Source organism: Kogia breviceps, chromosome 11, assembly GCF_026419965.1.
Source record: "Kogia breviceps isolate mKogBre1 chromosome 11, mKogBre1 haplotype 1, whole genome shotgun sequence".
Classification (NCBI taxonomy): domain Eukaryota; kingdom Metazoa; phylum Chordata; class Mammalia; order Artiodactyla; family Physeteridae; genus Kogia; species Kogia breviceps.
This window is the reverse complement of record NC_081320.1, coordinates 2,289,040-2,316,610: the sequence shown is the minus strand read 5'-3', so window position 1 is coordinate 2,316,610 and position 27,571 is coordinate 2,289,040. Positions and strand designations below refer to the sequence as shown.

Here is a 27,571-nt window from a genome sequence, read left to right as displayed (position 1 = left end):
AGCTTCAGAGAATCGGGTCCGGAGCGCTTCCAGCCCTCCTGAGAGAAACTCAGGGGTAGCACCGGCAAGCGGATCACAGCAGGAGGTGGTCCAGGCGTAGGTGTGATCCAGAGTCGAGGAGTATCGTCTTGATTTAGGAATGTTGGGTTTGAAGAGACGTCTTAGAAGGGAGGGGGGTGAAAGCAGCCCTCCAGTGTGGACACAGTGCCCCACGACCTCTGACCGGGTCTGGGGTAGGGGACAGTCCTCGGCAGAAGGTAGAGGGGCATCGCTGGCTTAGGGAGGACCTGTCGCCTTTCCATGGGACAGACACGTGCAGGCAGTGGCCACTGTCTGATCTCGGGACCGAGTCCTTTTGGAGGTGGAGGGGTACTTGCTTTATCTGGCCTCCATCCCAGAACTTGAAGAAGCTCCAGTGTCACGTTTGTCTCGCATTATTAGAGGAAAAGCTAACTTTTTCTAAATCATTGAAACATTAATTGTTTATACTTTATTTTAATCATTTTTGATGGGAGCCTTTCCAAATTTTTTTCCTCCTGTTTTAACTTAGAAAACCAAGCTACGACAGCTCATCGTGTGCCGGGGCCATTGATTCCCGGGGCGGAGGAAGGGGTTTGTTTGCTGGGACTCGGTCAGCTCTGCACCCCGGGTGGCACTGGCTTGGGCTGAAGGCTGCCAGGTGGCCCGAGGGCGCGCAGGGCCGCTTGTCCTGATGGAATTCGCCGTGGCATGTGGCATTTTCTGCTGTCCGAGTGCCTGCCTTGCGCCAGAGGGATGCTTAAGGGACTCTCAGGCGTGTCGCTGCTCTTCTCCTGAAGAGCCACGACACAGGGAGGCCGGCTGCGCTGTCTACCTGCTCAAAGCCAGTCTGTCCTCAGCTGTCGTCTGCAGCCGTGAGCTACCATCTGGATGTACAGGTGGACAGGGCCATTGCTTATTCCTTTCCCGCCGTCCACTGCCTCTGCTTCCTGCCACTGTCTCCCCATCTCCTTTCCTCCCCTCCCTTGTCTTTTTTTCTGTTCCTTTTGGCGCCTCTAAGGTGAGAGCCTGGCTTCCGAAGCCACCGCCAGGCCGGTGTGACCCCTTAGCTTCATAATCTTGCACAGCTCTGGGTCAGCGCTCCTGCCGGACTCAGAAGCAACCCCATTTGATTTCCTTTCCTTCCTTGTGGTCTTTGGGCCCAGGGCTCGCCTTCGGTTGCGGTAACTGCAGGACCTCCTCTGTAAGCACAGCTTTTTGAGAGTGCATCTTCAAGATGTGTTTCATTTTAAAAATATCCTGAGTGATTCCAAGATAAGTAAGCTCGACTCTTGCTTGATGTTTTGCATTTAAAAATATTTCGTATTTTTCTGTTTTGAAAAGGAAAAATATACCCAGCTCTGAGTCCTGGGAAATCTGTGCTTGCGGGGGGGGGGGGGGGGGAGGGAGGGATGTGCATATTTCGGAAAAACAAGCAAAACTTTGGCATATCCTGCGATATCCCGGGTCAGTGGTGTGCTGGGTGTCTCAGAGGTATATCTGTGAATGAACCGGACCGCCCTGCTTTGGCTCTCCCTCCTGTCCTGAATCTTAGTGTCGACTGTTCTTGCTTCATCTTCTCTCTCCCCCTCCCTGACTCTCCTCCCTCGTCTGCAATTGTCATTTATCCTCAGCAGCTAAAGATGAAACGGTACGGCTTCTTGTGCTCCTTGTTTAACCACCACACCTCCACCTGCTGATCCAAACCTCATTAAATCGCAAATTCAGAATTCCTACCTGCCTTTTGATGTTCATCATAAATCCTGATACGTTTGTTCAGCCTTATCCTGTGGGCATGGTTAGGAAGCTGTACTTACGATGAAGCATAACCAGTAACTAGATTTCTGTGTGCTCTGTAAGTGGTCAGTGTTTTATTTTTTCCATTACGACAGACAGTGACAGCTTACAACTAGGATGAGCTCTGCAAAGCATCAGGCTGTGGTGTAGGAAGGCATTTTTCTCTGTAAGACATTAAGGAGCCCAGAGAGAGCATCTGTTTCACCTTACTTATTGTGTCCGACAGTAGTATTTAGATGCTAACTTTTTGTCATACAGCACATTCACGTGTGAAAAGACTTGCTAAAGATAACTTACTGTATATATGGGCCACACTAACAGTCTACTGGGGTTTCATCTCTTAACTCTTTTTAAAAAAATCTATTAAAATTATTTGGCCAGGGGCTTCCCTGGTGGCGCAGCGGTTGGGAGTCCGCCTGCCGATGCGGGGGACGCGGGTTCGTGCCCAGGTCCGGGAGGATCCCACATGCAGCGGAGCGGCTGGGCCCGTGAGCCATGGCCGCTGAGCCTGCGCGTCCGGGGCCTGTGCTCCACAATGGGAGAGGCCACAGCAGTGAGAGGCCCACGTACTGGAAAAAAAAAAAAAAAGAAAAAAAAATTATTTGGCCAGGAAGGAACAGAAGAGAAGGATTAGCATAGTTCCTTGCTATATTTTTCAAATTGCATTTCTTATAGTAAGTGGAACTTCTAACCAAAACTCTGTTCTCAGGCAGTTTCATCACTCCATCTCTTCAGATCAGTGGTGCTCAAACTGCAGGTGTGTCAGAAGCTTCTGGAGGGCTTGGTCCCAGCAACCCACAAAGTGCCCAAGAATTTGCCTTTCTAGCAATTCTCTGGTGATGTGGTTGCTCTAGGGACCACACTGAAAACCCCTGGTTCCTGTTGTGACATCTTCATGGTTTTATACATATTTACAGCAATTATTTAAACTCATTTCTGCTTACTACTACATTTCCAAGAAATATAAAGATGCTTAAAGGTGAAGATTACAACTGTCATAAGGCTTAATGTTATGCAGACCATTAGTTTTTGTTGAGTGGAGTTCATCTCCGGAAAGTGTTTTCTGTTCGTTTTTTAGCTGCTTAGAGTTTGGTGACAAGCCAGCTGTGTTTGCAGTGCGTCTCTGGCAGAGGATGGGAAAGGCTTCAGAGCCAGAGCATAGGGAGGGCTGCTCCCTACACAGCTCAGAAGATGAGCAGCATGGCATGAATTCCCTCCTGCAGAGACTTGCTGACAAGCTTCCTGAGTCCATGGTCTGACACCGCGGTCCCTAGATATTTCCTCATAAATTCGTTAATGTTAAGAAAGAGCCTGTTGTACGCATCTTTCCAGTTGCAAACATGTCGTTTTGAATTGTCAGCCTTTTGGCCCAGGACCTGATGGAAGTTTTGTTTTGTTTTGTTTTGTTTGCGGTACGCGGGCCTCTCACTGCTGTGGCCTCTCCCGTTGCGGAGCACAGGCTCCGGACGCGCAGGCGCAGCGGCCACGGCTCACGGGCCCAGCCGCTCCGCGGCACGTGGGATCCTCCCGGACCGGGGCACGAACCCGCGTCCCCTGCATCGGCAGGCGGACGCTCAACCACTGCGCCGCCAGGGAAGCCCTGTACCTGTTGTTTTTAACGGCACACACGCACGGGCAGACCCGGAGTGAGGGATGGGAGCTACCGCCCCAGCAGGTGCACGTGGGCCTTTCCGGCGGGTGTTTTCTGCCCTGATTGTGGTTTCTTCCCCTGGTGAAGGGGAAGCACCTTGAGGAGCGAGGTGAGAAGCCTGGACAGAGGGAGAAACGTTTGCACTCGGCTCTGGTCGGCGCTTGCTGAACATTTCTTTCTTGGAGGCAGGCAGGCCCACCTCTTCTCTCCCCGCTGCCAGGGGTCTTCACCGCGTGTCCTTTGGAAACAGTTCCCTGGCGACTTGCAGAAGAAATTCTACAAGAAGCATTTACGTTTTGGTCTCGAGGTGCGGGCAAGGAACGTACTCGCCCAGCAGAGATGGTGTCCGAGGCGTCTGACACTCCGATATTCAGATACTCAGGAGGCCCGGTGGGTGTACCAGCCAGAGCCGGGCAGAGTCCCTGTTGCATTTCAAGGAGGTTGAGATAGAAAAACGTCAAGTTCAGGGATGACTGTTGCCTGACCCCCGGCCAGAGGGGGCCAACCCTTTTTGGTTCAGGAGCTGGGTCTGAGCCGGGTTGAGGGTGATCTGAAGGAAATGATGGGTTCCTCTGTACCCCCGCCGAGGCCCCTCCTCCCAGCGTCCCTTCTGCCAGGGCCCCCCTGCCGATTCCTGCAGCAACTTCCAAGGCAGGAGAGCACGTGTCCTCACCCATCCTGCTACTTTGGTTTCCTCTGTCCAGATTATAAGGTTTCCACCGGAATGACACCAGTTTTTAGCACATAAACTTTTTTTAAAAAAGGTTTTTTATTGTGGCAAAATATATATAGCATAAAAGTTGAAGACTTTAATCATTTTCAAGTGCAAGTTCAGCGACGTTAAGTGTATTCACGTTGTTGCGCAAGCGTTACCACCATCCTTGCCCAGAGCTTTTGCGTTTCCCTCGCTGGAAATCTGTCCCCGATGAACGCTAACTCCCCAGCCCCCTCCCCCAGCCCCAGGCTGCTTTCTACTCTCTGCCTCTATGAATTTGACTAAGTACCTCGTATAAGTGGAATCATGCAGTGTCTGTGCTTTTGTGTCTGGCTCACTTCTCTCAGCCTAATGTGCTCAGGGTTCATCCATGCTGTAGCCTGGGTCAGAACGTCCTTCCTTTTTTAAAGCTGAATGACACTCCATTGCATGGCTGGACCACACTTTGTTTATCCATCATCTGTCAAAGGACAGGTGGGTTGCTTCCACCTTTTGGCTCCCGTGAATAATGCCACTGTGAACATGGGTGTGCAAGTGTCTGTTCAAGTCCCGCCTTCAGCTCTTGAAGGTCTGCACTCAGCAGAGTTTTTGGAACACATGGTGACTCGTTGGTGAGTTTTTTGAGAAACCGCAGTCCGTCTTCCACTGCGGCTGCACCACTTTACCTTTCACCACCGGTTTTTACACATCCTTGCCAGCAGTTGTTGCTTTGGTTTTTTGTTTTTTCACGATGACCAGCCCCATAAGTGCAAAGTGGTGCCTGACTGCGGTTCCGATTTGCATCAGCACAGAGCCTTCCGGTCTCAGCTGCGCCTTTGGCCTATTTGTGGGTGTTTCTCACGGCGCTGTTACCAAGCAGTTCCTTAAACCTGGCCTCGGTAGCACAGCAAGAGCAGCACAGAGAAATAAAAGAGTCCCCCCACGGAGCTTATAACACAGAAAGCTGTTTTATCATTCTGTTAGATCACCCTCCCTAGTCGTCCAGTAGAGCCTTCTTTTATTTTTATTTTTATTTTATTTTCTTATTTTTTGGCCATGCCACTCAGCATGTGGGATCTTAGTTCCCTGACCAGGGATCGAACTTGCGCCCCCTGCATTGGGAGCGTGGAATCTTAACCACTGGACCACCAGGGAGGTCCCAGTATAGCCTTCTTTTATTCAGAGTTGATTCCCTGTCTGTAATTATGCCACAAGCTGTCAATTGATATGTGTATATATATAACATCATTTATTATTGATAAGTCACTCCAGGCATGGCATGGCCAAAAGACAGGGAATGACAAGGGCAGTATTCTAAAAGTCTGTCCTCCGCGGTGTTCCCAGTTTAGGAAATGCATCTGGGGACACAGGGAGGGATAGTCACACATGCACATACTAACTTACAAATGGACCGTAAACACTTCTGTGGAAAGATTAGGTAGATGGACCTTGAGGCCCCTCTACCGTGGTTGCTGGTCGATTTCTCTTCACTTGTGTAAACAAGTGTATTTCAGAAGCTAATGAGAGCGATCATATTTGATCATGTCACCTGTGGGATTGGCTTTAGGCCTATAGAGTAAATATTTCAGAGACACGTTTGTAGGAGAAGAGAAAATGCCAGTCAGAAGGTAAACTGATGTAAACACAAAAGAGTAGAGCTCCTGTATGGAGAGGGAGTCAATTTTGATTTAAAAAGGCTCTGCTGGCTGGCTGGGGGTGGCGGTGATCTAATGAGTGATGGACCTGGAAGGCCACTTTTCTGAGGTTAGAACGGGGGGAGTATTGATCAGCGGAGTACAATCTGCCTTCAGCCCACTGGCTCTCAGGTTTCTTTGGCAAAGGAACTACTTCTCTGGAGAGAAGAATACCTTCCTTAAAGAAGCAAAAGAGAGAGAAGCATTTCCGTGTACCAGACAAGGGGGAAAGGATGATACAGCTTTTTGATAGGAAACCGACAAGGCGACCCCTCTTTGGGGGCAGAGAGAGCGTTAAGTATGTGTATCAACTGTCGGTGCTTGAAGACCCGCACGGCCCGAAGCCCGCCCAGCGCCCACCCGGGAGGCTCCGTAGAGCACACAAGGGGCGCTTCTGTTCTTATCTCGCCCTAAAAGCTGAAGGGAAAGATACGTGGACATTTCAAGGTTATTAAAGACTCAGGAGGGCCTGGGAGCAAGACCCCTGCTTCCTCTATTATCTCTTCACAGCCACGTGCTTAGAAAAAAATCGTATCAATACCCAGGCTATTGGGGATGGGGGATGAAGCAAAGGATATTATGGGCTGTTCTCAGTGCTCCTTTTTTTTTTTTGTAATACTGGTGATGAGAAAATCGTGATTAAATCTTGAGTAAAGGAGAGAAATATTTGACCAGGGAGTCTACTTTATAAAACTGCAAAGGTGCTTTTCAGCAAGTGTTTGAAACAACGGGTCAAGTTGGTGAAGCTGTAGAAATAGTATCAAAGAGGGTATGCTTTGGTTTTCCTTCCTAAAAGTTGTTGTGAGCAGAAATTGCAAAGAGGTAAGACGTGAGAGTTACCTGAAGGAACGAATAGTGGAAGAGATGCTCAGAACTGGAGATTCACCTGTCAGTGCACTTATTGAGCACCTACTGTGATCCCGGTGTGGCGATGTGGAGTTCAGTCAGGTTCTAGTACTTAGAGGGGTTATATTTAAATAGGTACCTAAAACCTTAAAAAAAAAAAAAAAAGTGATAATAAAAGCCCTGAGAGAGGGTGGTTTTTTTTCTCAGTCTATCAGCTGTCCTCACACCCCCCTTGGAAAACGACTTCCTAAATTGTCAGGTGAGTGAATGACTTAAACTAACAGATAATTCTTCAGAACTCCAGGTTCAAAAACTGTGAGAATAGAAAAGTCAGTCCTTCGAGGAATAGTCCGAGAGAAGGAGAGAACAAGAAGTGACGTGGTGTTTGAATTAAATTTGAAAAGTTAGCACGATGTTCTGCAAAGAGAAATTATACCAAATCAGGAGAAAGGGAACCATGGGGAAGCTTGGACACTGGGAAGGAGCAGGAAGATAGGATTGAAGGGAGGATGGATGCTAGGTGTTCCAAAATTGGAAACAAGCACAGGACCCGGGCTAGGTTTTAGTCCAGCCCAAGACAGCTTTAACAAGTTGCGGTCCCGTGGTGGCTTAAAAAGATGTCCACAGGGCTTCCCTGGTGGCACAGAGGTGGAGAGTCCGCCTGCCGACGCAGGGGACGCGGGTTCGTGCCCCGGTCCGGGAGGATCCCACGTGTCGCAGAGCGGCTGGGCCCGTGAGCCGTGGCCGCTGCGCCTGCGCGTCCGGAGCCTGTGCTCCGCAACGGGAGAGGCCCGCGTACCACAAAAAAAAAAAAAAAAAAAAAAAAAAAAAAAAAAAAAGAAGTCCATAAATCATCTGATACCCCTCCTTTCAAAGGGTGGAGGTGACGGCCTCCCCATCATCAGGGTGTCACTTGACAGTCCACATCTGATGGATAGAATGTAGCAGGAGAGGTGACGGGTGACTCCCGGGACTGGATCGTAAATGCGCGTGGCTTTGCTGCGTCTGGGACCGCTTGATTTGTGGGGAGCCGGCCGCCGCGCTGTGGAGGTGCTGAGGCAGCACTGTGGGGAGGCTGCAAGAGCAGGGACGGGGGCCTCCAAGCGGCTCGTGCGAGCGGACCACCTTGTATGTGGACCTGCTTCCCCAGCTGGGCCTTCTGATGACCGCAGCCTCAGCCCGTGTCTTCACTACAGCCTGATGGAGCTTGGTGGCTCCGGGTCAGTCAAGGTTTCAGGTACTCCCAAATTCCCAATTATAAATTGTTATTTAAGCCACTGGGTTTGGGGGAGATTTGTTACACAGCGGTAGACAGACAGTACGAGTAGTAGGTAGAAAACAGGACCGTAATAAGATACTAGACAACAGGAACTGAAATTAAAGTTCAGGAGATCATGCTCTGCCCTTTGTGTTTAAAGAGAGAACAGACAGGTGGCTTTTGTGTCAGCGATGTTCCTTTCCTTCTGCTGAAACCCAGGAGGAGACCTCAGAGGTACCAGGTGGCAGACGTAGGGGTCTGTACAGCCTCGGTCACTCCTGGGCCAGTGAGCTCAGCGACCATCTATTGAGTGCTTATTATGTATCAGGCCCAGTATTTTCTCCCAAATATATAGAAATAAGATAGAAGGAGCCTCTCCCTCAGGAAGCTTAGAGCCTCGTAGGAGAGCCATGTAAACAAGCACCGATGACAGTGATCAAGGTGCAGTGCTTCTGTGACAGAATGTAGGCCTCTTGTAAGTGGTGTGCAAAGTCTGTTCTCTGGAGACTTTAATTGAAAGACGTTTTAAAAAATCGATGAGGTTGCTGATGGCTGTCTTTATAAAGCTTCGTAGAAGGAACTTAAAGAAGGGCCACTAGGTGACAGTTTTGCTTAATACCTCCCCAAAGGTGCTGTGCTTCTGACATTACTGTAGTTTCTTCAACTGCCCCAGCCTCTTGCCAGTTTCCGGAGTTATCTCTGTTCCGTAGTTACAAAAACTGAAGAACTGTTGGGAAACTTGCCCAAGGTCTCAAAGCCAGTGAGTAAAGGAGCCAAAATAGGAGAGCAGGCAGCCTGGTAATGGAGCCAGTGACTCAGCTCTCCTGCTTCTCAGCAGCACGGCTGTGGTGGAGAACTGGGGCCTGCCCGTGTCACGTGACCCTCTGCTCATGGTGGACTGGTTTCTTACAGACTGGCGCTCCTGCTGAAAAGAGCTAGAAAAGCTGGACGAAACACTGAGACGAACACAAAGCAGCAGAGAAGTAGACCTTCAGTAGGGTGTGGTGCTGGGGGGCAGAAATGGGAGGTCAGGCCCACCGAGGGGGCAAAAGTCTACACACCGGGATCAAAGGCAAACTGGGAATAGCACCAGACTGTAATCAGTTACAGCCCTCGTTGAACCAAGGTGCCCTGCCCATCCTGGGTGCAGAAGCAAAGCAAACCCTCTCGGAGGACAGTAACACCATGGAGAACCTCCAAGTGTCTCTTTGAATTTTTTTTTGTACACAATATGCAGCATTCAAAGAAAAATTACCAGGAGACAAAACTAGATGACCAAAATCAAAGGGGGGGGGGAAAGACATTAGAACAGACCCACAGATTTTGAGTTTTTATTTTATTTATTTATAAATTATTTATTTATTTCTATTTTTGGCTGCGTTGGGTCTTCGTTGCTGCGCACAGGCTTCCTCTAGTTGTGTTGAGCGGGGGCTACTCTTAGTTGCAGTGTGTGGGCTTCTCATAGCAGCGGCTTCTCTTGTTGCAGAGCACAGGCTCTAGATGCACGGGCTTCAGTAGTTGCAGCACGGGGGCTCAGTAGTTGAGGCACGTGGGCTCAGTTGCTCTGCGGCACGTGGGATCTTCCCGGACCAGGGCTCGAACCCGTGTCCCCTGCATTGGCAGGCGGATTCTTAACCACTGTGCCACCAGGGAAGTCCAGATTTTGAGTTTTGAAATACAGTCTTTAAGGTATATGGATAAAGAGGTTCAAGAAACTCAGCAAGATGAATGTGAGCAGAGAATTAGAAGTAATAAGGGAGAATCAAGGGAGAATCCTAGGACTAAAAAATACAGTAACTGAAATTAAGGACTTGGTGGGTTTACAGCAGATTAAACGTAGCTGAAGAAAGGATTAGTAAATAGGAAGATAGCTCAGAGGAAGAGAGATTTTAGGATACACATGCAAAAAAATAAAAGGACAGAAAATACAGAAGAGAGCATAGAGATTTTGCTACAGACCGAATGTTTGTGTGTTGTCCTTCCCCGACAACTTTCCACCTTGTTAAATTCATAGGCGGAAGCCTGATCCCCAATATGATGGGATTGGGAGGGAGCCCTCATGAATGGGATTAGTGCCCTTATAAAAGAGACCCCAGAGAGCTCCCCGGCCCCTCTGCCACATGAGGACACAGTAAGGGGATGGCTGGCTGTGAACCAGGAAGCAGGTCTTCACCAGACACTGAATCTCCCGGCTACTGCACCTTGGACTTCCAGCCTCCCAAACTGTGAGGAATACACTTCTGTCATTTTTAAACCACCCTGTTGATGGTATTCTGTTGTCGTAAACAGAACTAAGATTTACAGGGCCAAGTGAGAGGTTTAACATACATGTAATTGGTGTCCCCAAAGAGGGGACGTCGGGGTAGGGGTGGACAGGAGGGTGGAGCCATGTTTGAAGAGAGATGTGCCCCTGCCCCGTGACTCACTAGTGGCCGAGCCTGGTCTTCCAGCTTCAAGTTCAGCACCTTTAGAACATCTTTCATTGTGACACATAATACACAAAAAAACTTCATTCAAAAAGCACTTGTTGAACCCAGGTCAGGAAGGTTGAAAAATAGGGCCCAGGTCAAGGTCAAGAGATAGGACGTTGCTGGCCCTCTGTGAGCTACTCCCGTACCTGTGTGTGCTTCCTGATTGCTCCGCACCTCCTGCTAGAGATCACCGCTCCCTTTCCTTGTGAGCTGGTCGTTTTCGTGACGGTTTTAGACCTAGGTTTGTGTGTTTTGGTTCTGCCAGCTTCTGGGTTGTACGGTTGGTATCGCGCTGTGGCTGTTCTGTTCTTACTTTCTTCTTTTGTCCACACTCTGTGAGATCGTTCAGTCCGTGTCGACGCATTCATTTTGTCGTGTGGTGCAGGGTCCCCTCCTGTGTTTATTGACTCCTGCGGTGGACGTGAGGCATGTCGGCGCCTGGGGCCAGCATGAGAGGTCCTGCTCGGACGTTCACGGACCCGTCCCCCGCTGCACCTGTGCACACCCCTCTGAACCCGAGCACGTCCTGGGGTGAAACAGCCGGGTCCTGGAGAGAGCGTGTCTTCAGCTTCTCGATGATGCAGAGACCCTGTATCCAGGCCCGCAGCAGTTCTGGCTCGTGCTCCTACCACTGGCAGGGGTTTCCCGGTTCAGCTCTCTCCCTACCTCGGAAATGACCGTGGCTTGTTGGCTCTGGATGAGGGACTCACCCTGTAGCCAGCGTGGGAAGCGCCCAGCGCTCCCTCGTGTGGGCCTGCATCTCCGGGTCATTCGCGGCCCAGCTGCTGGCCTGGTGGGTTTCGGTCCTCTTGCTCAATGCAGACAGGCCGGCAGACACCTGTCGAGGCTCCGTGACAAGCTTAGGGTTAGGGCATCGCCGAGTCCTCCTGCCGGCACCCCCCGCCAGTGCAGGCGAGTGTGGCCCCGTCCTTCCTCCCTCGGCTCCCCGGAGGCCGTCTGGGAGCTGAGCCTGGAAGGATCACAGCCCTCGTGTTCAAGGCCGATGGGGCGACTCCGCGGGGATCGGGCGGGGCTAGTTCGTTCTGGGTCTGGGGCAGCTGCGTCTCCGTCAGGTCCAGGGGGCCGGCTCAGGGCGAAGGGAAGCGAGTCCCTGCTGTCCCTTCTGGGGGCTCCCCCACGGGGACTGTCTCGAGCAGGGCCTGGCTTCTCAGGACAGAGTCAGAGGGGCATCCGCTGCCTGCGGATGAGCTTGACCGCGGAGCCGCCTCCTTCGGGAGGCTCCTTAGCCCGTACATCGCATTCCTGTCTCGTCCTCGTGCCCTTGAGCATTTGAAAACGCTTCTGGAGGTTGGCCCAGAGTCCGTTGCTCAGACTGCATCAGGAGCCCCGGGAGGGCTCACGAAACACAGCCGGCAGGGCCCCGCCCCAGAGCTGCTGGCTCAGCGGTTCCGTGGCAGGGCCTGGGAATTCGATCTTTCACCCCACGGAGTCCCAGGAGATGCTTATGCTGCGGTCTTGGGAGCTCAGCTTGAGGACCGCTGGTCCAGTTCATCTTCAGGCTTCGTTGAGAATTTAGCGGTGCCATGTAACAGTGCATTTTAGTGCATAGATTGGAAAATGTACTCGTGCTGAAGTGAGATTTCCCCGAAGGTTCAGCAGCCCTGCTTGACATAAATTTAGTTCATTCTATGTCCTTAGCTTCAAGGTTTCTACTCAGGAGCCCACGAAATTACAAACTACTTTCTCTGCTGCATTGGTTTTACTGCTGTAATGCACATATACACATGGTACACCATGATGTTAAATTAAGGAGCTTCAATTGAAAGCAAATTCAGAGTCGTCTGCTGATCATGGGGCTTAATTAAAATTGAGCCTATCACATACCGGCTCTGACTAACTCACCTACTCCCTCCGTACGACGCCACTCTGTCTGTGAATTGATTAACGTATCTCTAAAACTAGCTCAGTGCCTGGCTTGTGCTAAACCGTGAAACTGAAGTCGCCTTCTGTCTTTATCTGAAGGCACAGACTTATGGCACAGCATGTATATGCTTATAAAAATTAGCAGATGCTCGAAACTGAACGCGACTTCACAAAAACCTGAAGCTCCAGGAGAGAGCTCAGCGGTCCCTGGTGTATATGTGCTACGGGACCCAGGGGCGTGGTGACTGCCCACGGAGCTTCTCCTTCACCCACCAGGACCGATCACCGTGTGACGGTGGCCCCGGGGCCAGTGCTCCGGGCCATCCTGTGCAGAGCACCTGTCGGGCAGTACCTGTTTTAGTTTGTTCTATCTTCAAAACCATATACAACATCCAACTTGGGTGGAGATACTGAAAACACTGAGGCCAGCTCGCATCCATCGTGTTCAGTTTCATGAAAATAGTAGTGATTTGAGAATCGTGCAGATGATTACTTAGAATGTCCTTCTGTGCTCTTTAGCTGGTTGACAGCGCCATTCGTGACATCAGCATTCGTGACGATTCTTTTTTTTTTGAGGGGCCATCCAAGGCCCCTGTGCTCCATCCCCAGTCGCCCTCCTGGGCTGGCTCAGAACATCTTCACCTCATGGCGATTCATTTCTAAGAGGTCGAGTTGGGGAAATAATTTTCAAGTTCTGTGTCTGTCTTCCCCACCTGCTCTGGGCCCCTAATCCTCTAATGGCCAGGATTCTGAAACTAATACATAGCCCAAGGCCTAATCAGAGATAAAACTTCCTGTCTCTTCCTGGGTTTCCTGGGAGTCCTCAAGCCCTGGGTTTAGTATGCAGATAAGGTGAGGTTTATCCCTTAAAGATTTGTTTTTCTTTGGTCGGTTTGGGGCAAAGGGACACACAAATACAAACTGTAAATCCATCTGTCTCTGAGGTGCATTTCTGCCGGCAGCTGTGACAGGTGGCGCCTGCCCCAGAGTTGGATTTTCTCAGACCCCCATTTCCCTGAGTTGTCATTCGTTTATATGGAGTGATCTCTTGTTTGGCGAGATTTGTACTCCTTAAATCAAATGTTTGCAAAGTCGGCGTAAAAGCCAGCGGATGGCGGCGGGGCGCTGGCCGGTTGTGTCCCGTTGGCGGGGACGCGCGGCGGCCAGCGGATGGCGGCGGGGCGCTCGCTGGTTGTGTCCCGTTGGCGGGGACGCGCGGCGGCCAGCGGATGGCGGCGGGGCGCTCGCTGGTCGTGTCCCGTTGGCAGCAGGGCCAGGCTGCTGGTTGCTCACCAGCAATAAGTTCCTGGGTTTGGAGAACGGAGGCAGCCTGGTCTAGGAAGTCAGTTTAGACCTGGATTACCCAGCTCCCACCATCCGTAGGGCTCCCTGCGGAACACAGCCGTGGATTAGACGCGGCCCTACCCGGCCTGATGCGCCAGGACGCTTTCTGCCGGACGGTAGCCGAGGGGGGGAGAGCTTATCCGGTTTGGATGGGGAGGCTTCCCCAGGGCGGTCAGCTTGTGAGCGGAGACCTGCGGGAATGGTCGACCAAGGAGGGGGACAAAGGCTGGCTCCGAAACCACGTGAACAGGAGTGAAAATAGGACTGGGTTGGGAGGGGCATCCTTCTGTCTCATTGGCCGGATCTGGGGAAGCGGGGACGGGTGACACAGCCCTGGTGGGCCCTGGTGGGCCGTGGTGGGTGGCTGGGTTTTATTCTGAGGCCACTGAGGGAGGCCCGTGTCCGTCCTCCTCTCCCTCAGCCGCGCCGGCCACTCAGTGCCTCCGGAGAGGCAGGACCCTCTGCCTTTCTTCACCGACGTCCCCCCTCCCCTCCCCAGCGCTCACCCACCAGCGCGTGTCTCGGGCCCAGGTCCGGTTTTTGTGGAGGCCGTTCCTGACCTCCTGCCCCGAGTTTAAATGCCCTGTGCCATCTCAGTACTCTCTCTTTTCTCTCTGCAGAACTCAGCACAGTTTGCACCTATATACCAGCTCCTTCTTTATTCGTTTCCCCCACTCGATGGTCACTTCCAAGAGAGCAGAAACCCACGTAGAGCATACATGCTGTGCTCTCGTGCACACGCATCCAGGGCCTGGCCTGTTTGGTGTGAGTCCCTGTTCAGCAAATAATTGTTTATCGAATTCAGCGATACTTTTTTTCCCCAAAGAATATTCCTCATTCAATGTCTTACCCTACATATTTTTCAATAAATGAGATGAAAGACTAATTTTAATAAAAGTAATAATATCTTTCTAAAATATAATATATTTGCATATACGTAGGGCACTGACATAATCACAAATTTAAACATTTCTCAATAAAATCGGTACATGAACCATAGTATAGCTGCCTCTGGGATACTATGAACCGTGTTAAAATGCGACCAGAATTTTCCACTGCTCTTAAAATATTTATTTTCAAATAGCTTAGAATTAGAAAAATTTAAATTTTTTAAATTGAAATATAGTTGATGTACGATATTCTGTAAGTTACAGGTGTACCGTGTAGTCATTCACAGTTTTAAAAGATTATACTCCATTTACAGTTATTATAAAATACTGGCTTGTTCCTCTTGTTGTACAATAGATCCTTGTAGCTTATTTTATACCTCAAGTTTATACCTCTTAATCCCCTACCGCTATATAGCCCCTCCCCGCTTCCCTCTCCCCACTGGTAACCACTAGTTTGCTCCCTATATCTGTGAGTCAGCTTCTTTTTTATGTTCGCTAGTCTGTTGTATTTCTTAGATTCCACGTGTAAGTGATATCATACAGTATTTGTCTTTCTCTGCCTGACTTCTTCACTTAGCATAATGCCCTCCAAGTCCATCCATGTTGCTGCAAATGACAAAATTTCATTCTTTTTTATGAACGAGTAGTATTCCATTGTATATATGTACCACATCTTTTTTATACATTCATCTGTTGACGGACACTTGGGTTGCTTCTGCACCTTGGCAATTGTAAATAACGCTGCTAAGAAACATTGGGCTGCATGTATCTTTTTGAATTAGCATTTTGGGGTTTGTTTGTTTGTTTGTTTGTTGATATATACCCAGCAGTGGAATTGTTGGGTCATATGGCAGTTCTATTTTAAGTGTTTTGAGAAACCTCTGTACTGTTCTCCACAGTGGCTGCACCAATTTACATTCCCACCAACCGTGCTAGAGGGTTTCCTTTTCTCCACACTCTCTCCCGACATTTGTTATTTGTGTTCTTTTTGGTGACAGTCATTCTGACAGGTGTGAGGTCGTATCTCCTTGTGGTTCTGATTTGCATTTCCCTGATGATTACCGATGTTGAGCATCTTCTCAAGTGCCTGCTGGCCACCTTCATTTCCTCTCTGGAAAATGTCTATTCCGTTCGTCTGCCCGTTTTTTTAATTGGTCATTTGTTTTTTGATACTGAGTTGTATGAGCTGTTTATATATGCTGGATATATATAAATAACCCCTTATTGGTCACATCATTTGCAAATATTTTGTCACATTCAGTAGGTTGTCTTTTCATTTTGTCGATGGTTTGTTTTCCTTTGCTGTGCAAAAGCTTTTAAGTTTAATTAGGTCCCATTTGCTTATTTTTGCTTTTATTTCCTTTGCTTTAGGAGAGGGATCCAAAAAAATATTGCTACAATTTATGTCAGAGTGTTCTGCCTATGTTTTCGTCTAGGAGTTTTATGGATTCCAGTCTCACATTTAGGTCTTTAATCCGTTTTGAGTTTATTTCTGTATATGATGTTAGAGAATGTTCTAATTTCATTCTTTACAAGTGGCTGTCCAACTTTCCGTTGGAAAGCACCGCTTACTGAAGAGACTATCTTTTCTCCATTGTATATTCTTGCTTCCTTTGTTGTAGACTGATTGACCATAGGTGTGTGGGTTTATTTGGGGGGGGGCTCTCTTTTCTGTTCCGTAGACCTATGTGTCTGTTTTTGTGCCAGCACCGTGCTGTTGGGTGAACTTCTAATAGTGGTAGAAGTTAGAGAAAGTGAAACTTCTCGCTGCTGCCTGTATAGAAATCACTTTTTTTTTTTTACAAATTCAAGAAATAGCTTGGGGAAATGAAAATCATCACCGGTGAACATGGGTGCTGTCCATTCCATAACGAGTCTCCAGTTTACAAATAAGGAAATACATTTAGCACCGAAACCCCACTAAGCGAAGTGTGAGTTTTCTTCACTGCAGAACATGAGCGTCTCGGCCAGCCTCTGGGTCATTGTGAAGATCAGGAGCCGCCCCGGGCATGGGCGCGGAGCCCGGTGCCCCGGCCCGGCTCGTGGCCCGCGGCCCAGGACCGGGTGGTAACTGGTGTTCTCTTTCCTCTGCAGCCCAGTGACTTCTCCGTGTCTCTCAAAGCATCAGGGAAGAACAAGCATTTCAAGGTGCAGCTGGTGGACAACGTCTACTGCATCGGGCAGCGGCGCTTCCACACCATGGACGAGCTAGTGGAGCATTACAAGAAGGCCCCCATCTTCACCAGCGAGCACGGGGAGAAGCTCTACCTCGTCCGGGCGCTGCAGTGAGCCCCGTGGACGCGCCCCGGAAAGGCGCCCCGGCCCGGGCCCTCCTGCAGGCCCGCTCCCGGTGGCCGGCCCGTCCTTGCTCTCTCCAGCTGGCTTCCCTTCCCGTCCGGGCCGCTTCGTTTGCCCTCCGCCCTCCTTTGCCGTCCCAGGCCCTCCTGGGCGGTTTTTAGTTATGGGCAGGTGGAAGGGGGCGAGTCAGCTCACTTTAATCCCTTCTCCGTGGGAGCCGGCCGTAGTCTGCTCGCCTCGTGCGCGCCAGCAAACGCCCCCTTTAAGGACATCGGGCGCGGTTTGGGTGCACCGGAGCTGCCCTTACTTCCGTGAGCCGCAGCGCACGTGACAGTGGGGCCGGGCCCCGGGTGGCACCTGCCCAGGGACCACCTGTCCTGGTCCCGGCATCCCTGGATCTGCGTCGTTGGCGTTCACACAGCTCCCAGACTCTCCGGGGGTGACCCCGGGCGCTCGTAGCAATACTGGAACCACCGGGTGAGACGGGAGGGAAGAAGCTGTCCAGTGCCTTTGGGGCTGCACTTGCAATAAAGAAAAGAGGTCCCGGAAAGTCAGTCCGGAGACTCGGAGAGACAGAGGTTTCGGAAATGTTCTCCCGAGATGTGCCATCCGCATAGTGCTCTTTCTTCTTGCCCTTCGGCTCGTTTCAGTTTCACGATGATGTATTTAATTCTCAAAGTAATATGTATCTATAGCCATTCGTTGACACTAATACAGATGATGAAGGAAAACAGCTGATCTTTGGGAAAGGGGAGTGACCAACACTTCACACACACGCGTACATTATATATATATATATATATATATGTATATATATATATATATATATATATATATATATACACACACACACACACACACACACACACATATATATATAATTTGCTTTACAGGGAAATTTTTCAGGGTTTACAAAAGGATATGTGATTTTGGTAGTAGGAGACACAGAATGTTTATGAGGAAATTGCATTTTCTTTTTTCTTTACATTTGAACTCCTTTATAGTTTAAATACACACTCTTGAGATGGCACATTCCTACAGCTGAGGAAGGGGTCTTGAGACCTCCTAAACTTGCATACTCAGTTTTTTGGATATTGTAATAAAAAAGTATTATGACACGACTCTGTGTGTGTGCGTTCATCTGTGGCAAAGCTCGGGCTCAGCGATGGGGCAGGAGCCCCTGCGGCCTTGCCTGAAATGCTCAGTGCCCGGAAGGGGGGGAGCATTTCCAGAGAGGGGCTCTAACACATTTATTACTCGTGTGTGTTCTTTTTCTCTACCGCCGCATTTTTGTTATCTTGAAATAATTTTAATTAGAGTGACTCCGAGAGAAACCAGAATCTCAAGCTTGGTCTTACCTTTACTCTTTGGAAATTATCTGTTAGAAATATTTCACCAAACTGTTGTCAGCTAGCCCTCCCCCCTCCCGCTCTCCCCTCCTCCCCCCTCCCGTCCCGCCTGCCTTCCGCGATCACAGTGACGCGCGCCCAGCGCTCCCTCTGGGCCGACGTGGCATCCTCGTCCCCATCACACAGATGGAGAAGGTGAGGGACAGGTGATCGCACGGGGCACGGCTGGTGCCTCGTGGGGCAGGTGACAAGCCCAGGACTCCTGCTTCGGGGCCACGCCCTCCCAACAGCGGCCCGGGGAGGCTTCCAGGAGAAGTGAGGTATGTGGTGAGAGTTTGCACTGAATCTACCATTGCTGTTCTCTGTGAGTTCATTGTATCTTTAGTTGTTGCCTTTGAAATTAGACGTCTGGTGTCTGGGACCCGAGGTTGGGGGCACCTAGTTACATAAGCGTAGCGCTCCAGGTGAGTGAGGGAGACCGTCGCCTTAGCCGAAACAGGGGGGTTCTGGACGTTGTCATGGAAATCCCACTTTCTCGCCACTCTCCGATCTGCCTGCTGTGTGTACCACGGTGACATCATGCGGGAACCCCTCTACACCGTGAGTGCCCGGATGGCAGAAACACGGATGTATTTACACAGCAGCTCAGCAAGGAACAGTTAAAGGACACACTACAGACACACGTTTTGGCTTCAGGAACTCCTTCAAGGCTTACGGTTGTCGTGGACAATTATTTTTCATCTCAGAAGACCGTGTGGGAGTCTCCAGCTGCGTGGGGTCGATCAGGATTCGTATCTGTGAGGTTCTGCACTCCGGGACGTCCTCGTTTGGGCCTGTCGATAGACTGGGTGCGGGGCAGGGGATGTCAGGCAGGGTACCCGTGTGGTTTGGAGTGTGGACCACCGACGCTCCGTCCAGGTGGCACTTATGCCATCACCTTCCTGCCTGGCCAGAGATTTACTGGACAAACCTGGTTTTGCTGTTCCCTTGCCTCCTTGCACAGACAACAGAGGACGATGAGGTCGACGCGGCTCATTTGTTTGCATTAAATGTGCCTTCATTTTCCATTGACAGCCTGTGCCTTGCAGTCTGGAGCTCCCAGGCTCTTCACAAGTGGCTTTTGCCAAATGCCATCAAATCCTGTTTCTAGGAGCTGAAACTGTCCATCTTCTCTTCCAAAGTGCCTCACAAATTAAAGTCTTACATTGTAAATTAGAATCTTTGTCTCTCCCGAACTCTGACATTTCCAAACAAAGCGTTTTTGGTGCCTTACCGTTTTGTCTTCGGTTTCTATGTACTGACTGGTTTATGATCTACTCTTTTCACCATTTCTACCACCCCGCGCCAGAATGCCGGAATAATTTCTCAAGACCAGAGTTCAGAACTGAGAGGATAAAAAAGCTTGAAAAGTATTCTTTTAAAATGCTACTTGTCAATAAACACAGCTCTACTTTTGGCCACTTGCTCACTAGAACCCAGCATTATCCATCTGTGAGTGTTTGATTCATGTAATTAACATCATTTCCGCTCTAACACCTGGCCGGGGTGCCCTCTGCTGTCCCCTCAAACAGCCTCCCCTGTCCAGACGTGGCCGCTCCGGCGGGAGCGCTGGGTCACCCTTCCTGGCCCCGTGACCTCAAGCAAATCAGCCGGCCTTTCTGAGTGTGTGCGCACAAGTCAGTAGGGCCGCTTCCACCTCTGTGCTGAGGGGTCGTGCGGGGTCAGCTGGGGTGGCGCCCCGGACAGGATCGTGCGCTGTGGCCACGACCACGGGGGATGCCAGCCAGGCCTCCGTGTGTGCTGTGACCCGCGCGACCCTGCCCTCGTTCCCCGTGGGCTTCCTCGGGGGCCCCACCCGGAGCTCTGGCCCCAGGAGGCCCTTGGGGAGCCTTGTCCTCAGCCTGCGGGGTCTTCGGGCCAAGCCGCCCCCTCTCAGAGCTCAGCCTCGCCCGGCGTACGGAGAGGTGCTGCTCCGGCCGACTCCTCCTCCTGGAGCTGCAGCCCCGCAGCCACGCTTGACCGCATCCTCACCTGGGTAGCCGACAAGCCCGCATCCCTGGAAGTCACCTCTCTTGAGGGGGACACCCCTCGGTTTTCTCCATGTTTCTGGGAGGAAGCCCTCACCTTTCTCAGCCCCAGCGGGCAGCACCGTAGCCGTCGAGCGTCAGGCAAAAGCCGAACAAGCCAACAACCAGAGGTCCTGAAGACCTTTGCCCTGTCTCAGCTGCCGTCGCGGTGACAAAATACCGTAACCGAGTGGCGTAGAAACAGCAGATTTACTCCTCACGGTTCTGGAGGCTGGAGGTCTGAGCTGGCGGTGTCAGCATGGCAGGGCTCTGGCCAGGGCCTCCCAGTTTGCAGACCTCCGACTTGGACCCTCCAGTGCTGCAGAGAGAGCCGGCGGCCCCCCTGCTGCTCTGATGAGGGTGCTATAACCCCCTTCAGGGGCGCTCCACCCTCACGACCTCATCGCTGCCCGAAGGCCCCACCTCCTGACACCTCACAGGCCAGCGGGTTGCCTCTCCCGAGCGCTTCCCTGGAGGAACCGTGTGCCTAGTTAATAGGCGCACGTTACTGGTGGGTTCCGAGGGTCGACAAATGTGTCTATGGTTCTCCGGCTGCTCTCGCTGTGGGGATGGTGCTGACGACTTGAATGGATTGTAAAAGAAAGTTTTGGTTTTTGAAGAGTCTACCTCTTTCATGGTAGAAAATGCAGGTTTCTGTTGCATTTCAAATATTACAAAAAACTATTGCAATACAAATATTTTTTTAACTTAGAGGCAATGGAAAAAGTTGGACATACTAAAAATATATACTTGTTCCAAGGAAGGTGACCAGGAAAATTAAAAGTATAACTCTTCAGTCAAGACACTGCCATATTAGGGAAATGATGATGGTCTCATAAGTTCTTAAGTAGGATATCATCAGATGACAGTTTTGATAACAATCTTTGCCGTGCACAGCAAACTACCCTAAAGGAAGAAACTGGAGAAGTGGGATCCCTCCGCCACCAGATTCTGTTGGGGGGCCGGATGCAAACATGCACCCCGGAGCACCCTCTTCCCAGCAGGTGGTACCCCACCGCCAGATACAGCGACTCAGACCTGGAGGGTAACAGCTCCATCCGCGAGGAAACGCTCCTCCACGAGCTCCTCAACTGCACTGATACCCACTGGAGGGCAGGGGCTCCCGGGACCTCCTGTGGGTGGTGGGGCCCGCACGGCAGGTACTATTCTGTCTCCCTCTCTGTGTGCACACCTCCTGCAGCCTCACAGCCTGCCCTTTCTCTGCCTTGTCTGGAGAGAAACATCTGTTGTCAGTGACTAGAATGGGCTTTTTTAAAACAAAAAAACCAAACCAATCCTTATTTGCCTGCACCTCCACTTGGATTTCTCCTAGCACAGCTCCCAGCCTCACAAGCTAACTGGAAAGATGCGAGATGTTCCATCCTGGGGGGAGGTCCTGTTGCTTGACTGGAAGTCAGTACTGAAGATGGATGAGCCTGATGGCTAGTATAAAAACCCACAGCATGGACATGTATACTCTACCAAATGTGAAATAGAGAGCTAGCGGGAAGCAGCCGCACAGCCCAGGGAGATCAGCTCGGTGCTTCGTGACCACCTAGAGGGGTGGGATAGGGAGGGTGGGAGGGAGACGTAAGAGGGAGGAGATATGGGAACATCTATATATGTATAACTGATTCACTTTGTTATACAGCAGAAACTAACACACCATTGTAAAGCAATTATAATCCAATAAAGATGTTAAAAAAAAAAAAAACCAAAAAACTCACCGTGACAGTGTCTTAAAATGCATGGCCTCCTCCCCAGGGGACGGGCATTTGACCAGCTCCTAAGCTCGGCTCGGGGACCAGGTTCTGCAGCCAAAGTCAGGAACCAAAGACCAGAGCCACGTACTCGAGCTCCCGCTGATGGCTGAGCCTGTGGAAGAATAGGTCGCGGCCTGGGGAAAGCCCAAGGCCAAGGAGGCGGTGGTCCTCCCTTCCTGGTTGTTGAACTGCAACTTTGGCGTCCACCTTGGATCTAAACCTGAGCCTCACCTGGGTCACTCCAGCACCATGACGTCCGCCAAGTCCTGAAACCCCTGTGCCTTCATGGCCTTGGAAGCACGGGTGCAGACCTACTCTCTGCTCAGCCATCTAAGGGTGATGTTATAACTGTTAGACGTTATCATACGTGTAGACAAGGTGAGCTGCTTTGCATAGTAACGTAAAATGCTTAGAACCTTTGTACAGCCTGTTAAATGATCTTAATGAAAAGGGGAAAATAGATGAATATGCTGAATTATTATCTCAATGAAGCCATCGGTAATCCGAGTTTCCAGACCACATCTGCTGGTGGGACCACGGAGCCCCGGCTCAAACGATTTCAACCTAGAACATGGGTCTAGTCACAGATGGAATTGAGGCGCAGGATTCCTTTCTACAAAGACCAGGAGCTCCCTTCCAATGCCGTGAATAGTAGAGAATAATAATAAGGCATGACCTCAAAGTAATGAAACCAGTTAACATATCTGCCCAACCAGAAGGCAGATGTCCAAATAGATGTTAATTTATCACCGGTCACATTCGGTGTTGGAGGTTTAGGGGCAACATCTTTGCTGAAGTGCTTTGGCTCGTTCCTTGGAGAAAGCCCATCCCTACTGCGGTGCAGCCTTTGACCACCCGTAGTAGATTTTTAGGGTTGTTGTTTTGTATTTTGGGGTTATTTTTTAGGTGGGAATGGGGACCTTGGTTATAAAACTATCTAGAAATTATTTTAAGGAATTGGTGACATTTTATTTTTTTCCACACTTTCTAATATTTCCCAAATTTTCTACAGTGGATATGAATGATGTGACTGAAAAGTACCTTTTTTTAAAAATCCTTATGTATTTTAAATGTCATGGACCAAAATTGGGTGAATAAAAATCAGTGTCCGATCGGTTGCACTGGTCGCAGAAAAATATTTAGGAGAGAGATTTCTGCTGCTGACTTTGCTTGGTTTCTGGTGGTATCAGAAAATAATTTTATCTTTAGTCAACGTTTTCATCATGTTAGAAACCTGTTTGTCAAATTTTAAAATGTAACGAAGTCAGTCACCAGCAGGGTGGATGGTGCAGAATACTGAATTCGTCATCTAGCTCATCTAGAAAGATTCCTTGAGAAGCTTCTCAATGAAGCCGCCCTGACCATCCTGATCACCCTTATTCCGCTCTTACTCCCCCCCCCCCCCCCCACGTAGTACTTACCAGTTTCTGCCATCCTGGATAATTCCCTAATTTACTCTGGTTGTTATTTACTGTCTGTACACACACACCTCGCAGGGCTGGAATTAAGTTCCACACGGGCGGGGATATCGTGTTGTCAACGGTGGTTAGCACATAGTAGGTACTCAGCGTGTGTCTAATAGCTCTGCGTGAGTCCACGCAGAGGAAAGGAGAAGTGGACGCAGTCCTTTCATCCCTGCACGCGCCTCGAGGACGCCCTTGAAAAAGATGCTTGCTTGGCCGGGAATGGGTAGCGCGTCCACATCGTTTCTTTTAAAAGTCTAGGTGCAGTTCCATCATCCTTCCGGCTTTCGGTCAGCCCAGCTCTGTCTCCGTCTGTGTTCCCGCCCTCCCCCGACGCCAGCTCGTCACCTGCTGCAGCCCCGCACCAGCCCTTCCTCGGCGAGGGGCCCCGGGGCCCCCGGCTCACAGCGCGCTGTGCCTCCTGCGCCCCGCGGTGCTGAGCAGGAACCGCCGGCCGTGCTGCCTTGCCTGCGCCTCCCCTGAGCCGTGCGTCCTTCCCGGACACGGGCTTCCACCTCCTCACTTCGCTGCCAGGAAGGCCCATCCGCTCCTTCCCGCCCGCAGACGCGATGACGTCCAAACTCCAGAAGCGGGCGCTTTCCTGCCGCCCTCGGCCCCTCAGGTCCTCGGCGTCTCCTGATCCAGAGCGTGTTCTCACAGTTGTTTTCACAGAGCCCACAGACAGGCTCTGCCAGCCACTCCTGCCTCCCTTCTGCGGCCGTCTTTGTAAGAAGAGTGACTTTGCCCATCAGGCCCGCCCCCCCCGCCCCCCCCAGTCACCCTGCCCCTCTTGGAAGAGCTCGGCGTGCATGTGTGCCTGGCCGCCGCTGGCCAGCCTCGGCGTGTCTGTGTCTCCCCTCTCCCGTCAGACTGTCAACAACTCTAGATCAGGTTGAACAATACAAAATTGCCTTTTTTTATTTTTCCAGGTCAGAATGGTTGAATGTTGGCAATTTCTTAAGTTTCCACCTAAAAACTTCTCCCAAAGTTCTTAACACTGTGCCCCCTGGCATTATGGGAGCTTGGCTAATGTTTGTTGGTTAACAAGAGAGAAAAGGGGAAGCTGTAAAATAGGAAAATCGCATCCTTCTCTCTGGCTTAATGAGAGTTAAACCAAACCCACCTTAAACACTCGGAAGGAGGCCTGGGCATATAATCGCACGTCGGTGGTCGGAAAGTATATTCCAGGTCCCAGCGGTACTTTGATTTATATGCAGACCTTGTGGGAGGACAGACCAGCGGGCCCTGGGTCAGCATCTCGGATTAAGATCACGTGGCATCTGGAAAGGAGCCCAGGGTCTCGTTCGGTAGAGCTGTTATTTCTTATCTGTCTAATCTACCACAGCATTTCTGGAAAATCCTTTAAACTAGACACCACATGTGGCCTGTGACCTATTGTGAGTTTTTAAAAAATTGTGGTAAAATACACACGACCAACTTGACCAGCTTCATCGTTTCTAAGTGCGCAGCTCGGCGGCACTAAAGTGCGTTCACGTTGCAGTGCAACCATCGCCCCCATCTGTCTCTAGAACTTCTTTATCTTCCCAACCTGCAACTCTGTCCGCGTTAAAAACACTAACTACCAGCGCCTCCGCCCAGTCCCGGGCACCCACCGTTTACTTTCTGTCTCTGTGCGTTTGGCTCCTCTGGGGACCTCATATGGGTGGAATCATATGGTATCCGTTCTTTTGTGAGCTTATCATAATGTCCTAAAAGTTCGTCCATCTTGTAGTATGTGTCAGAATAGAAGAGATTATCCGAAAGGAAGTTACATGAGTTAAAAAAAAAAAAAATACAGTTACCAAACCCTGGTTCTTCCTTAAATTTTAAAATCCAGCTTACAAATGTTCTTATTCTATTTACAAACCCGGCATTAGGCAATTCCTTTTAATTAGTTTGATTAATGCCTGTTTTCATTTAAAAATGGAATTAGACTCCTTTAAGTATTTGAAATTCATTCGTACGTCTATTAGTTAAATTTCCTTTTTAAGTGCTTAAGTTATGTAATTAACAAACCTTTCCAAGTACTTAAGTAATCCTTGGAAATCTAATAAATTAAACGTATAAATATGGTTAAGTCTTATGCTCTCTTACATACTCCAATGCTGTTTATACTTTTACTAAGATTCCAACCTAAATTCAAGTCGAAATTCAATTATACATTTTAAATTAACAAGCCACGTTCTCTTAAATTTTATAAATACATGAACTACCAAATATACAGTTTCTTATCTCAAAAATATTAATGCTATAATTTAATTCGATTAAACATCTATATATTTAATTCAAAAATCTTCCTAGGATTGAGAAATATTTATCTACAAAGAAAAAACAATAATAATAATTGTCATGCCCACCAATGTGGCTTAACTTTCCTAAAGGGAATCTGGGTTTGCCTTCTCGGCTACAGGGATTTTTTTTTTTTTTTTTTTTTTTTTTTTTGCGGTACGCGGGCCTCTCACTGTTGCGGCCTCTCCCGTTGCGGAGCACAGGCTCCGGACGCGCAGGCCCAGCGGCCACGGCTCACGGGCCCAGCCGCTCCGCGGCACGTGGGATCTTCCCGGACCGGGGCACGAACCCGTGTTCCCTGCGTCAGCAGGCGGATTCTCAACCACTGCGCCACCAGGGAAGCCCTACAGGGATTTTTTATGACGGGGGAGGTCCCGGCCCAGACATCCATCGACTGGGTTCCTCTCTCGGACTTCAGACTCTGAAGCTCCTTTGTTTGCAAACCGGCTTAAAATGCACGGGCAATCCCCACCGCTTTGATGAGCTTTCCCGTCACTTTCCGACGCCCAGAGGCCAGCGATCCGAGCTCGTCGGACCGGCTCCTCTTCCTCCTGGGCCAGCCCCGCTCTCCTCTCCGTGACCCTGGCTCCTTCCTGAGGACAGATTTACACAAAGACCTCTCCCTCTGTCCCTAGAGGTCCCTGGGCCGAGTCCCTGGCTAGCAACGGAAGCCGCAGCCAAAGGCAGTGACCTGATCGGGCTATTGTGTGAGCTGGAAGTCGTCGGGAGGGCCTGGGGCCCGGGGCTGACTCACCAGGCACACACCTGCCCACCCCCTCCCTCAGGGCTGGGGCGGGCGGAGCTCCCAGGATGCCCTGGGCCTCACTCCACACCCCTGGCCCCTGGCCTGACCACGGGGGGCCCCTGGCCTGCCTCATCCTGGCTTTGCCTTCTCTCCGCCAGTACAGAGGTGCTGAGCGCAGGCCCTGGACACGGCAGGCCCCCAGCCCACCCCGGTTCCTGAGCCAGTCATGACCAGAACTGCCCGTACACGTAGGAGGCGCACCCCCACCCCCCACCCCCCGCGAGTTAGAGGTTGGGCAGAAACTGGTCGCCTGCTGGCTCCAGGGCTCAGGATCTCAGCGGTGAGCCCTGTCCAAGCTTCCCCGAAACCTTCAGGCCGCAGCCTTTCTAGCCGGGTTGAGAGGCTGGTCGGATGGGCAGGAGCCCAGGGCACGAGGCTGGGGCAGCAAAGCTGGGCTCATACGTGGGGTCCAAGGGTGCTAGTCACAGAACCAGACCTGGTGGAGAGACGGACGGGGCCGTCCCTGGGGAAGCGGCACTTCCCAAGGGCTTAAACCCGGAGCCAACGCACTGATACAGATGACGTCCAAGGCGGGGGCCGGTGAGGCCCGGCCGACGGGGACCTGGGGAGGAGCGATGGGCCCGGAGGGCGGCCAGAGCTGGGGCTCAGCTTCTAGGGAGACTGGAGGACATTCCTGGGGGAGCCGGGGCACCTTTGAAATGAGCCCGCAGCCGACCCGAGCTGTCCAGCGCGTGCAGCAGCTCTTGAGCACTTGAAATGTGGCGAGTCCAGATGTGCTGAAGGGGAAATTACACACCCAGTTGTGAAGGCGCACCCAAAAATGTGAAATAACTCGCTAATACGTTTTTGTGTCAATAACATGTTGAAATAAAAATGTATAGGATCTACTGGGTTAAAGAAAATGCTTTCTTAAAATTCATTCCAACCTCTTCATTTTTTAAGCTGCGTCTCTCAGAGAATTTAAAATGACATATTTGGGCCACATTATATTTTATGGGACAGAGTTGCTCTGGGCTGTTTATCCACCTGA

General features: G+C 50.6%; 1 protein-coding gene across 3 annotated transcripts in view; it reads left to right on the top strand.

Annotated features, from left to right (window-relative positions):
- Positions 1 to 17,966, top strand: part of NCK2 (NCK adaptor protein 2) — a 126,131-nt gene extending 108,165 nt beyond the window's left edge. For all 3 annotated transcript variants that reach the window (XM_067007012.1, XM_059079544.2, XM_067007013.1), the window contains one exon: positions 16,642 to 17,966. In XM_067007012.1, coding sequence (XP_066863113.1) covers positions 16,642 to 16,836 — 195 coding nt within the window. In that variant the 3' untranslated portion in view covers positions 16,837 to 17,966. The remainder of the gene's footprint in view (positions 1 to 16,641) is intronic.
- Positions 17,967 to 27,571: the final 9,605 nt, after the last annotated feature.